Raw genomic sequence first — 14677 nt, 5'->3', positions numbered from 1 at the left:
GTGGTGTATAGAGCCAAAAATATTAGAATTGTGTCAATGTCCCAATATTTGAGACCCATGTGTGCTAAAGTAGAAGGACAAAAGATCAGTCCAAGTGGCAGGCAAAAACATGGTCGATTAACAGGCCCAGGTCGGTACACGTGGAAGTCAGAAAAGTGGTTAAAAACGGCAGGCAAAGACATTGTCAGTAAACAGGCCAGGGTCAGTTAACATTAAAAGGTAGAAACATAGTAGCAGGCAGGCACAGGTATTTGAAAGGGGGAAATTGCAGTCTGTTACGAATAGGGGGAACCAATATCTGATAGATGTGTGATAATTTTTGAAGCAATCACCGATACACAGGCCAGGTTGGGAGGGACAATAATAACTTGTATCTCTAACGCCTCCACTTGAGCATATCAGGCATCTCTTTTGGCGTCTTCTTCCGGATTCTGCGGGGGGAATGTTATAGGGAAAATGTAGCTCAAAGTCTACTTACACTATGAGAGCAAAAGCTTCCTGGGGCGGGTCCTTGCTGGTAAATCAGGGCAGTGACAATGTCTTCAATATATTTGAGGTAGGTGGTGGGTTGGTTTTTGGGTGATTTTTGATAGACAAATTAATTGAACAGAGCCATGTGAAACAGATGAAATGCTACTTTCTTATACCAATAATTTGACTTTCTTTGGTAGACGTTTTGATAGCAAACTCTGTGGGAACCCCTTCCTATTTTTTAGGAAGTTACCGCAGGCCAGGGTTTGTTCACAATACAGGTGACGGAAAAGGGGCAAGCTTCTGCAGTAATTATCTACATAGAAGTGGTATTCTTTTTTGAACAGAGGGTATGCAAGGTCCCAGACCAATTTTACCACTGGTTCCTATATATGTGGGGCAATCACGGGGCTGGAGCTGGGAGTCTTTACCTTCGTAAACACGAAATGTGAGGACCTATCCAGTGGCTTGATTGCACAATTTATTCAATTTTAACCCGTACCTGGCTCTTACTTGGGATATACTGCTTGAACTGCAGCCGGCCAGTAAAGTGGATAAGGTATTCGTCTACACAAATATTTTGGTCGGGGTTAAATACCTCAGGAAATCGTTGGTAAAATAATTTATTAGGGGGCAAAGCTTATATAATTTGTCATGGTTGGGGTGATCTCGGGGAGGGCACTGTGAATTGTCATTGAAATGTAGGAAACGCATTATCATATCGTACTGTGTCCTGGACATGACAGCAGAATATATGGGCATGGGGTGGATCAGTAGGCATGCAGTTTGTTTTTATTTGTAAGCCCCATATAAAAAGCAAGGCCCAAAAATAGTTTGAATTTGTCTAGTGTGAGTCGTCGCCAAGTAAACATACGGGCGCATGACGAATTGGGGTTGGCAGCAATAAATTGCTCTGCATAGAGATTCGTTTGGTCCACCATGTACTGCAACAAATTTTTAAGGAAAAACAAATAAAAATAGTTCAATTGTGAAAAATCTGACATGTTGGGCTGCACACCTGGCTGTGCGGTGAAAGGGGGGGATTGGAGCGGATCCTGAGATGGCAGGCAACCATAAGGGGTTTGCCAGGGCATCAGGAAGGTAGGGCTGGGCCCAGATTCTTTGGGCTGTATGAGTAATGCCAGTACTGGTATTTGGCTCCTCTTCCTGGGGTCTGGCGCTGCTGGTGGTAGGCAGGTCTTCTGATCTAGGTCCTGATCTCCTTACTCTTTTAGGAGGGGCGGTTTCCTCCGCTGACTCGGACTCCAATCCACTACCCTCCACTGGCTCGCATTTCGAACCAGAATCGGATAATGGGAGCTCCCCGCCGCTCTCATCATCCGACATGGTGAGGATGTTATATGCCTCCTCGGGTGTGTATATTCTTTGAGACATGATGGCGGTACTGGTGGTGCTACTGACAGCTCACTGATGGCGGGCCTGTGTGAGGGTATACAGGTTACTGGTGGTCTGTGTGACTGTACATATGGCGGGACAGTGCGGCAGAAGCTATGGCTGTACCGATAGCGGTACCGATGGCGGTCTGTGTGACAGATGAGCTGTCAGATCCAGATGTTACCGATGCGGTACAGATGTGAGTACCCCAAATTTCATTGGCTGTTTACCCTAATCGAAGATGGGCTATGTCCAAGGGACACACGCCTCCGATTTGTTTGGACATGTGGCCGGCTGTGATTGGACACAGCCGATCACATGGTAAACAGCCAATTTCATTGGCGGTTTACCTGATCGGGTATGCACTGTGTCCGAGGGACAAGCGTCATTACCGATCGGTGTAGTGCGCTCCCCCGGGGGCGCACAATAACGGCGAATCCTGGCCGACGTCATATGACTTCCGGTCAGGATATTGAAACCACTTTGCCGCCATCATTTTGTAATAGGGCAGGCAGCAAGTGGTTAAATAACCTCTTATTCTCTGCTTTCATCAAAACCATTTTTTTGTATTCTTTCTGTTCGTCTGACCAGTACCTATAGCCATCAGGCGTAGGATCCTCCACATACCGTGCTTCTGCTACTCTTACCAGTAGCGATCTCTCCTTCCCTTGTACATTTCTTGATATTTGAAATTTGCTGTATCAGTACTCCCCCAGGGGAATGCTTTTAAAGGGGTTGTAAAGGTTTGTTTTTTATTTTCTAAATAGGTTCCTTTAAGCTAGTGCATTGTTGGTTCACTTACCTTTTCCTTTGATTTTCCTTCTAAATTTTTTTTTTAGGGCCGTTACTGATTAAAATTTTTGTGTTCGATTAATCTATTTTTTTTTTTTTTCGACTAATTTCGATTATAACGCACATAGAGATCCAACTACTTTTATCTGATCTCCTTGCAGGCCGATTCCCAGTGCAGCTACCAACCACTGGAAAAATGGATAGCAGGATACAAAAAACACACAGGCAGCACTCAATGGAAATAGCATTACAACTTTTATAGTCTTCAAGTAGGTAACAAAATATATATTGCACTGGAGATAAAATCGATGTAGCTACATAAACTGTAAAAATGATGCAAGTAATACCAAACGGTAGCAAAAGCAGTCATAAAACATGTACCCAAGTATGATAATGGTATAAAAATGTGTACAACGATACGACTGCTGAGTCCAGATGAGGAGGGGTTAACATCAGTCCGTCGGCATGTAGATGTCCCGTGAAGGGAACTATCACAACTCCCAGTGGATGGTTGTAGAATCCCAGGTTGATAGAGGGAAGTGTAACAGCCCTTGCGTGTGGCAGATAGTAAGGTCCCGCTGCCATGCAGATATGAAGGCACAGCAACGGAGCCTTTCAGATGAACATGGCAAGCCCCGCCGTTGTCCGTGACGTCACCGGATCTCCGACGGGAACTCCCTGAAGCCGGCGGAGAGGGGAGTACCAATCAAAAGAATTTTGATCGATCAAAAAAATTAAAGATTAATCAATGAATAGTTAATTTCCCCAGCCCTATTTTTTTTCTTCATTTTCTTTGTCTGAATTTCTTACTGCCTGTTTCTCCTCAGTAAAGCTGTTCAGTAAGCTGTTCTGACTGACTTTCCACCGCTCGGATGATGGTGGAAAGCTCACTGAGGAGAAACAGGAAGTGAGAAATTCAGACAAAGAAAAAAACATTTAGAAGGGAAATTGAAGGAAAAGGTAAGTGAACCAACAATGCACTAGCTTAAAGGAACCCATTTAGAAAATAAAAAACAAACCTTTACAACCCCTTGAAGGTATCCCAAATCACTCCCAGAGGGAATAACAGAAAGGTCTCAGTTGCTGCCATGTAATTGGCCGATTAGAAATTTGAGTTACCAAGCAATTAAACAAGTGTACCTAATAAAGTGGCCAGTGAGTTTATATTCCTATTTGTAAATAAATCCAGCCCTTATTTTAAGATCCAGCTATCATTAATTAAAATCAAGGCGCCCCAAAGGGAGCACATTCTACACATAACTAAATTAAATAAAATTGATATAGAAAGCTAGTGGCTCACAGGAAAAGGCTGCGTTTTATCAGCAGTGTATGCAGTTCAAAGCAATCTTAACAGAACATGCTACCTCCAAAAAAATGCAGTACAATGCAAACAGATCCAACGCAGCCTTTGAACTGCCACGTGTACTGCAATTAAATTCAAAATAATTTTGCTGACCTCCGATGTGCGTTCCAAAATGCAAGTCAAACAGGAAAACAATTCCCAACAACATGAGTAGTTATGCATTCCACACAAAAGGAAAACTGAAGATTAACCACTTCAATACAGGGCATTTTCACCCCCCTTCCTGCCCAGTCCAATTTTTATTTTTCAGCGCTGGCGCACTTTGAATGACAATTGCGCGGTCATGCAACACTGTACCCAAATTAAATCTTTATGTTTCCCCCCCCCCCACAAATAGAGCTTTCTTTTGGTGGTATTTGATCATCTCTGCGGTTTTTATTTTTTGCGCTATAAATAAAAGAAGAGCCACAATTTTGAAAATAAAATAAAAAAAAACACAATATTTTTTACTTTTCGATTTAATAAATATCACAATTGTTTAAATGGTTTTAAATTATTGTGACTGTGACATTGCTGCGGACATATCGGGCACTTTTCTGGGACCATTCACATTTATACAGCGCTTAATGCTATAAAACTGCACCGATTACTGTGTAAATGTGACTGTCAGGAAAGGGGTTAACACTAGGGGGGCACTGAAGGGGTTAATATGTTCCCTATTGAGTGATTCTAACTGTAGGGCGAGGGGACTGATGTGTGTTTCTCTGTACTGGGAACACACATCGGTCTCCTCACCTCTGACAGAAGATGGATCTGGGGGTTTACACACACAGATCCACACTCCTGCCATGATCGCGGGCAATCGCGGGTGCTCAGCGGACATCGCGGCCGATGGGCATGCCCGCCTGGTCAAGAGCGATTGCGCGCACACGCCCCCTAGACGGCCGGGAAGAAAGGACATCATATGACGTCCACCCGGAAAGAGGGAGGGTTCCTGCCGGCGTCATATTACTATGGCCCCGTAAGAAAGTGGTTAACTGGGATGAGTACAGAAAGCTAAAAAAAAAAAAAAAAGTGAATACAAATCAGTGGGATAGTATAAGCCCCCCTTTACACTTGACCCCTTTCACACTGAGGAGTTTTTCCAGGCGGTTTAGCGCCTAAATACACCGCTAGCGGCCAAATACTGACGCAATTCCGCGGAAATTCCGACAGTATAGCGCCGCTACACCGCCACCGCACCTCCCGCCCCGGTTTGAAAGGGGCCTTACAGAACTACGCTGTCCAAAAAAAGATGGTATCAGATTTACTGTTTGTTAATTTACAAAACATGTTTAAAAACATGAATGAGTAAACATTTACAGAGGTAAATCTGGAAAAACACAGAAACATTTACCCAGTTGTCAGGTCAATGACAACACAAACTAAAGCAGAAAAAAAGGCATCAGAAAGTAGACTGTTTATTCAACCATGTGCCGTGTCACCCAGACACGGCACATCTCAGATCGGCAGGAGGGCTCTGCGATTGGCCCTCCTGATCACATGACAGCCGTGTCCAATCACAGCCGTCATGTGATGTAAACAGAGACACAGTAGTTGTCGGTGAGGAGAGGAGATCGCTGCAGCCAGCTGGTGATCAGTGAGTACGAGTCGTTTTTTACAGCTTTTTACACACTGATCACTAGCCTAGTAAAACACACGTAAACACGCGTCACCACACGTGTCCACACTACGGCCCGAAACAACTAATCGACAACTAATCGATTATGAAATTAATCGATTACCATTTTCATAATCGATTAATCGGCCAATAACATAATGGGGTTAAAAAAACTAAAAAACTAAAATTAGCCTTTTTATAGTACAAAAAGAGCAAATCGCTACTGTAAATATTACTTTCACTAACCCACAGTAAAAAATGAACCCCTTACAGTAGCGATTATTTGCTCTTTTTGTACTAATTTTAGTTTTTTTAACCCCATTCTGTTACTAAACATCTCAGGCCTGGTTTACACGTCTATTCTTTTTGCAGAAACACACTGCGTTCATTTACATGGTTTTACATCCATGATTTTTTCAGCTGCTGAGTATTTGGAAAGGGCAAGGATTTTTATTTTTTATTTTTTTTAACACAAACAATGCGATTTTGTTTTTTTGGTTCAATATACTTCAATGGAAAAGCTGCATGCAGAAAAGCATATATATATGCACGCGCGTCCACATAACTTGCCTTTTTTTTCCTAAGGTCATCTTGTTTAGTCAAACGCTCATCCACTGCCCGAATGCTGTAATTAACAGATGTTTTGAGACCCTGCAATAAAAAAAACAGTGCAATTAAATGTAACTTTAGGCAAGAGGATAAATAAAAAAAAAAAAAATCTAGAAGAGCTAATCACAAGCAAATATGAAGTATATGGCTGACCATACACTATACCAGCCCTCAAAATTTACACTCGCATGCTCGCATCTTGCGAGTACATTTTGAGGGCTGGCGAGTGTGGGCTGCCTGGGAGCAGGGGGGGGGGGCAAGCAATGAGTGAATATAGTTGGAGAGAGGAGAGTCGCGTCGCCGCCTGGCTATTCAAAGCGTGGGGAACATAACAGCTTTCAATTCAATAGCTGTGTACCCCACCGCTCGCCGTCATAAGCCCCTCCCCCTCGTCTGGGCACTTTGATAGACAGATCACCCATCCCAGGATTGAACGGGTGATCTGTCTATCAAAGTTTCCTGGACAAGGGGGGAGGGGCTATATATGACGGCTTGCAGCGGGGAACACAGCTATTGAATTGAAAGCTGTTACGTTCCCCGCGCTTTGAACAACCAGGCGGCGGCTCCTCCCCTCTCCCTTACCCAGCACAGGTAGGCTGCAATGGGGACACAGGCTGCAATGGGGACATTTTGCAGCATTAGGGACCCGTAGCTGCACTGGGGACCCGTAGCTGCATTGGTAGACATGGGCAGGCTGCATTTTTGGGCATGGATAAAGTTGTTGTTAATAATTTATTTTTATAACTTAATTCTGCATAAAACATTTAAGTGTCATTTCATGAGATAATTTATGAGGGCGTGTCTATGGGCGGGACATGGTAGGGTTTGGGCGGGGCAACTGGTGGCGAGTAACCCTTGAGACCTGGCTAGTAGCTCAGGACTTGAAATTTTGAGCCCTGCGCTATACAATCTGATTGTACATTCTTCTTTAGACCTACCTTTAACTATGCAGTGCAAGACCCTGTCTGACTGAGAGAATTGTTTAGGTAGGTCCTTCAAATAAATCGTTTTGGTAAAGCATATTGTACAATTAGATTGTTTAGTGTATGGCAGGAATATGCAATTAGCGGACCTCCAGCTGGTGCAAAACTACAAGTCCCATCATGCCTCTGGATGTCATGCTTGTGGCTGTCAGAGTCTTACCATGCCTCATGAGACTTGGTCAATGGGACATGGGTTCTGCAACAGCTGGAGGTCCGCCAATTGCATATCCCTGGTGTATGGTCAACTTAAAGAGGAACTGCAGTCTGCTTACATAATTAGTGGGAATGCTTTAATAAGCATTCCCAGTATTGATATTAGTTTTTTATTATTAGTGGGAATGCTTTAATAAGCATTCCCAGTATTGATATTCGTTTTTTATTATTAGTGGGAATGCTTTAATAAGCATTCCCAGTATTGATATTCGTTTTTTATTATTAGTGGGAATGCTTTAATAAGCATTCCCAGTATTGATATTCGTTTTTTATTATTCTTCTTCTTAATTTTATTCCGTACGTTTTTTGGCTCTGCGTAACTTCTGCATACTTTCAGCTATTGAGACCATTTAACTTTTAAAATGTTCGTCTCATTCAGCTAACGATGGGACTTCTTCAAGTTTTTTTGTACTATTTATACTTTTTAAAATATTAAGCTTTTAGACACTTTTTTTTAACATTGAAGTCAATGAGAACATCCTTTTTCCTGCTTCAAAACACACGTTCTGCCAAAAGTTTCAGCTCCTTCATACTTTCACTTACAGACACCAAACAAACTTTAAAGCGGTCACAAAATATTCAGCTATCCAAACATGACTTTTCAGATTGATATCTTTTACGGTTTTTGTGAAAACGCAATTTACGTTTAGCGATTTTTTCAGAAAATGGAATCGGTTATAATGTAACCCTATGGAAGGGATTTAGAGTGTGTCATGTGACCTTTAGAGTGGAGATCTTTGAAAACAAAAATTATCTTTAAAAAAAGGGCGAACAAATTGCTCTCACGCCCACAAGATCTACTTGTCATACACAATTTATATATCAAAACGTAGGTATGCTTGTCTGGTTTCAGGCAATGTGATCAGTTTTGTGATACGTATTTTAGTTTTAGTTCCAGGAGCTTCTAAAGGACAAGAGCGACAAAACCACTCTCATTGACCGTCCATGTTAAAAAATTTTAAAATTTTCCTGCAAAACACACAAAGACGCTCTTTTCTAAATCGCTGGCATGGCCACAATTTTAAGTTTATCAACATAAATTTCATATCGATGCGTTCACAAGGGCCGTGTCTTTCAAACGGTGAAGTCGCTGTATCGATCGCATGTACGGTTGTGGATTTATTACGTTTTGTTTGGAGGCGTAATTAATGTATTGGTCTGTGAATTAAAAGGCGTTTGTAATGGAATTTCTTTCCATAAATAGCTTTCTACCTCAGTGCAATATTCCTCCTCACTGACCTGGGGGAGGGGAAACCTCTTGAGGGGGGAGGGGCGACCAGGAAGTCAGCATACTCTCTACTTTGCAGATAGAGAAAGGAGCTGTGTGTCCTAAAGATAGTGTAGTGGTTATGGTGAATGGCTTTGGTGCGGGCTCAGCAATTCAGCATTCCCACTCGCATTTTCCTCAGGGAATGCATTTTCTAGTTCTTCTTCTTCTTAATTTTAATTTTATTATTCCGTACGTTTTTTGGCTCTGCGTAACTTCTGCATACTTTGAGCTATTGAGACCATTCAACTATTAAAATGTTCGTCTCGTTCAGCTAACGATGGGACTTCTTCAAGTTTTTTTGTACTATTTATACTTTTTAAAATATTAAGCTTTTAGACACTTTTTTTTAACATTGAAGTCAATGAGAACATGCTTTTTACCGCTTCAAAACACACGTTCTGCCAAAAGTTTCAGCTCCTTCATACTTTCACTTACAGACACCAAACAAACTTTAAAGCGGTCACAAAATATTCAGCTATCCAAACATGACTTTTTAGATTGATATCTTATACGGTTTTTGTGAAAACGCAATTTACGTTTAGTGATTTTTTTATCGGTTATAATGTAATCCTATGGAGCAGGTTTAGAGTGTGTCATGTGACCTTTAGAGTGGAGATCTTTGAAAACAAAAATTATCTTTAAAAAAAGGGCGAACAAATTGCTCTCACGCCCACAAGATCTACTTGTCATACACAATTTATATATCAAAACGTAGGTATGCTTGTCTGGTTTCAGGCAATGTGATCAGTTTTGCGATAGGCATTTGACTTTTAGTTCCAGGAGCTTCTAAAGGACAAGTGCCTCAAACGCCCTCCCATTGACCGTCATGTTAAAAAGTCTAAAAAAAATTCCTGCAAACACACAAAGACGCTCTTTTCTAAATCGCTGGCATGGCCACAATTTTAAGTTTATCAACATAAATTTCATATCGCTGCGTTCACAAGGGCCGTGTCTTTCAAACGGTGAAGTCGCTGTATCGATCGCATGTACGGTTGTGGATTTATTACGTTTTGTTTGGAGGCGTAATTAATGTATTGGTCTGTGAATTAAAAGGCGTTTGTAATGGAATTTCTTTCCATAAATAGCTTTCCTTACCTCAGTGCAATATTCCTCCTCACTGACCTGGGGGGAGGGGAAACCTCTTGAGGGGGGAGGGGCGACCAGGAAGTCAGCATACTCTCTACTTTGCAGATAGAGAAAGGAGCTGTGTGTCCTAAAGATAGTGTAGTGGTTATGGTGAATGGCTTTGGTGCGGGCTCAGCAATTCAGCATTCCCACTCGCATTTTCCTCAGGGAATGCATTTTCTAGTTCTTAATTTTAATTTTAATTTTATTCCGTACGTTTTTTGGCTCTGCGTAACTTCTGCATACTTTCAGCTAATGAGACCATTCAACTTTTAAAATGTTCATCTCGTTTAGCCAACGATGGGACTTCTTCAAGTTTTTTTGTACTATTTATACTTTTTAAAATATTAAGCTTTTAGACACTTTTTTTTAACATTGAAGTCAATGAGAACATCCTTTTTCCTGCTTCAAAAGACACATTCTGCCAAAAGTTTCAGCTCCTTCATACTTTCACTTACAGACACCAAACAAACTTTAAAGCGGTCACAAAATATTCAGCTATCCAAACATGACTTTTCAGATTGATATCTTTTACGGTTTTTGTGAAAACGCAATTTACGTTTAGTGATATTTTCAGAAAATTTAATCGGTTATAATGTAACCCTATGCAAGGGATTTAGAGTGTGTCATGTGACCTTTACAGTGGAGATCTTTGAAAAAAAAATTATCTTTAAAAAAAGGGGAAACAAATTGCTCTCACGCCCACAAGATCTACTTGTCATACACAATTTATATATCAAAACGTAGGTATTTTTGTCTGGTTTCAGGCAATGTGATCAGTTTTGTGATACGTATTTTAGTTTTAGTTCCTGGAGCTTCTAAAGGACAAGTGCCTGAAATCTTCTCTCATAGACTCTCATGTTAAATTATCTAAAAAATGTTTCTGCAAAACACACAAACACGCTCTTTTCTAAATCGCTGACATGGCCACATTTTTAAGTTTATCAACATAAATTTCATATCGCTGCGTTCACAAGGGCCGTGTCTTTCAAACGGTGTAGTCGCTGTATCGATCGCATGTACGGTTGTGGATTTATTACGTTTTGTTTGAAGGCTTCGATAACTGATTTTGTGTGTGGATGAAAGCGTTTCTAATGGTATTTTGATTCCCTAAATAGCTTTCCTTACCTCAGTGCAGTCCTCCTCCCCCACCTCATGTGGAGAAAGCCTCTTGAGGGGGGAGGGGCGACCAGGCAAGTCAGGACACTCTCTATATTGCAGATAGAGAAAGGAGCTGTGTGATATTAGGCTTTATAAGTACTGAAGGAACACTGCTTGTATGTCCTAAAGATACTGTAGTGGTTATGGTGAATGGCTTTTGTGCGGGCTCAGCAATTCAGCTATTCAGCATTCCCACTCGCATTTTCCTCAGGAAATGCATTGTCTAGTTTGTAATAAAAACATCTTTGCTATTCTGAAGCTTCCCTCCAACCGCTTTGCATATCATTTTATATATATACTGTGATTCTGTACTTGCCAAATATGATGCAGAAATCTCCCTCCACTGACTCTGGCTGCATTCATTTTAACTGTGGGCAGCTGAAGCTTCTGCCTGTTCACTTCCTGGATTTATACAGACACACACCTCCAGCTCTGCAGCTTTCATTGGTTCTTTTTTTTTACTCACTCCCACCTCCCTTCCTGGCAAACTCTCATAAGAGTGAGTGAGAGCTGTGCATAATGTCAGAAGCCTAGGCTAATGGCCAGACAAGAAACAGGAAGTGGGCTGTATAAGGCATTTACTGGCAGAAAAAAAATGGCTTTACTATCCAAAGTTAAAACAGCAAAAGGGCAGAAGATTTAATAGATGAAAAGTTGAAAAAAATAATGACTGAAGGTCCGCTTTAAAGGATAATAAAACCCAAGAACAAAACTGCAATATTTTGCCACTTACAATCTTAGTAACAGAACAGTTTAAGCAAGTACAGAAAATACAGGCTGATCTCGCTAGAAATGCAGTTTCCCTGCCACTTCCCATGAGCTGCACCGAAGAATATCTTCTTTTATAACTAGAGTGCATGAGCATCATGGGAAATGTAGTTCTAAAATATCTGGGGTGTCAAGGTTCACAATCACTGGCCTAGGCTTATAATCAGGGCTCCCTTCATGGATGAAATGGAGGAGTGATGTAGCCACCAAGGGATAGGAAGTTTGCAGGATCAACAGGTAAAAATAAAACAAACAAAGCTTAAAAAAGGTAACCTCCATAACAAGGACCAATATACCACATTAAATAACATCTTTGATTTTGGATTTAAATACACTTTGAGTCATTAATTGTGATTGATATGAAAAAAAAAATTGGTCCATGCAAGAAGAGAGAAAATATTTAAGTGCATGTAAACCTACACAATGAACTTCTCTTACATGCGCTGCTCTTTAGGCCTCATGTACAGTGCCGCTGGTAAACAGACGTTTAGGAGCAGTTGGGCGTTTTTTTTTCAGCTGCTCCTGAACTCTCCTCTGTCATCTTATCAATACATGTACACAGTCGTTTATAATCATTTCTAGGCAGTTGAGTTTAGAAGCATTTTTTTGGAAAGCAAAAAAATGCTTTCAGGACAGATGTTCAGAGGCATTTGAAATGCCAAATATCTGTAACAGCTTGCAAACGCGTGTAAACGTGCTAACTTGCTTTTACAGGCTTTTTTTTTTATTTTTTACTATTTGCAAAAAAATAAAACGCTTCTAAAAAGCAAACGCGGCATGTAAATGTGGCGAAACGGAAGTTTTTAAATTTCGGTTACTGTCAAGTTAAAATTGTTCAGAAGTTTTAAAATGTCCCGTGTACATCAAGCCTTAGTATATTCAAAATGCCATTCAATTTAACTTTAAAGCGGAGTTCCACCCAAAAGTGGAACTTCCACTCATTTGTCTCATCTCCCCCTCTGGTACCACAAATGGCACCTTTCGGGGGGAGGATACCTGTCTTTGACAGGTATAATGTTCCCACTTCCGGGAGTCCGTGCCACGGCCCATGATATCACCGCAGGGCTCCCTCCTTCTACCCGTCGCCAGGCCAGTAGGAGAGAAAAACAGTGCCTTGCACATGCACAGTAGGGTTCCTGGCGTGAAGCCGTAAGGAAACATCAGCTTCATCGCCGACATCGCTGGATACTGGACAGGTAAGTGGCCTATTAAAGTCAGCAGCTGCAGTGTGTATAGCCGCTGGCTTTTATTTTTTTTATTTTGGGGCGGACCTTCGCATTAAATAGTCCATGAGGATGAAGTTGGTCTAGACAAACTACTTCCTTCATTAATACATGAGCCCACTGTAAGCGATGATTAAACTATGCAGCATCAGCTACATACACTATGCAGCACTGTGGTACTACAACTTCTCTTGCTCCTGAAGCAAAATGGAGTCGGGCTGAACGCTGCTTAGCCATTTACATGAAGATTTGTCTTTTCTTAATGAATACAAGGCTTGCTCTGATTTTCTGAGGTGGGAAGATGTTAGGATCTTCACCTCAGCCAATTAGAGGAATCCTTGCATGCAGTTCATAAAAAAAAGAAGAGCAACAAAGTTGGGATACAGCTCCTGAAACCAAACTAGCACAAAAACTAGAACAAGTCTTTTGAACCCAAAGATAATGAGTTAGGGATGCCAATCTGTGTGTGTGGTGTAGTGGAATAGTAGAGGGTCTTTGGGCAGAGGACTTATCAGAACCACAAAGCCCACCTTTAGAAAGAAGACAAAACCCATATATTGTTCACCACCCATGTAAATGAGTTTGTGCAAGTCGAAGCAGAAATAAATAAATAAATGAAACATAGAAAATCTCATCTCCAACAAGAGAAAAGGTCCATCGCTAGCAAAAAAAAAAAAAAAAAAAGAGCCTTATGATGTGGGCAAGGTTATGTGGGTAGAATTGGGGGGGGGGCACAGCTACCAGAAATGATTTTTTTTACCTAAAGTGTAGTGGCATATAAACCGTGGTCTGTACTCACTGTTCAATACTTTTCTTGGAGTCTTTTGAGGAACACAGGAATTGGACGCTGTCGGGATTATAGAACTCCCTTCAGGAGAACTGAACATGGGCAACAAAAAAGCAGTTGGTCAGCACAGGATAACACAGCCCACGGCCACCATGCCTCTTTTGTAGCAAAGTATAACAGAAAACAACAAATAAAATAGAGGGGAGAAACCTATGTCCATTATTGGACTCCAAAACAAAGGATTTTACATGGATTACAATTTTTTTTTATTTTTGAGGGACACAAGGAATCTTACACGGTTGGGACATTCAAAAAGCACCCCAACAGAATGATGAGCTAAGTAGCAACAAAGGCGAATAAGCTCAAGAAAAAAAAAACAAAGAAAATAGTTCAAAAGAGCTGCCTGAAAGACCCAATGCCTGAAATGAAAGAACCAGGTGAATCCAGCAAATTGAGAAAAGCTGCATGATGCTGAAAACAAGGAGCCCTCACAGATCTAGTAGAGTGCGCCCTGACAGCAGAGGGTGGAACTCATTTGTTAAGACTAGGGATGCACAGATACCATTTTTTTATTTTTTTTTAAGAGTACCGATACTTTTTTTTTTAGTACCAGCCAATACCAATTGCCGATACCTACCACAACTGTTTTATTTTCAGTTCCGCTGTCAGCAATGGTACAAAGCATTGAAAAGCTATTTACAAATGAAATAAATAGATATTTTTGTTAATTTTGCGCTTTTTCAACGTGTAAATATATGTTAAAGGTGTAAAAATATCAATGAACAAAAGCAAAAAAAAGTAAAATGTAATCGTTTATAAAATAGAAGTGAACAAAATAAAAACAGCAGGAAAATAATTAAATGGGGAGTTAATTAAGGCTGATTAGAGTAAATGAAGGCTTAATAAGGGGTTAAACA

The 14677-nt window shown here is 40.9% G+C and overlaps 1 protein-coding gene across 1 annotated transcript in view; it reads right to left on the bottom strand.

The window, feature by feature from the left end:
• The window catches only part of COG2 (component of oligomeric golgi complex 2), a 240942-nt gene that overhangs the window by 202855 nt on the left and 23410 nt on the right, over positions 1-14677 (bottom strand). Inside the window, 1 exon segment of the mRNA XM_040347789.1 lies at positions 6192-6272. Coding sequence (XP_040203723.1) covers positions 6192-6272 — 81 coding nt within the window.

Source organism: Rana temporaria, chromosome 4, assembly GCF_905171775.1.
Source record: "Rana temporaria chromosome 4, aRanTem1.1, whole genome shotgun sequence".
NCBI lineage: Eukaryota > Metazoa > Chordata > Amphibia > Anura > Ranidae > Rana > Rana temporaria.
This window is presented reverse-complemented; position numbering and strand designations above follow the sequence as displayed.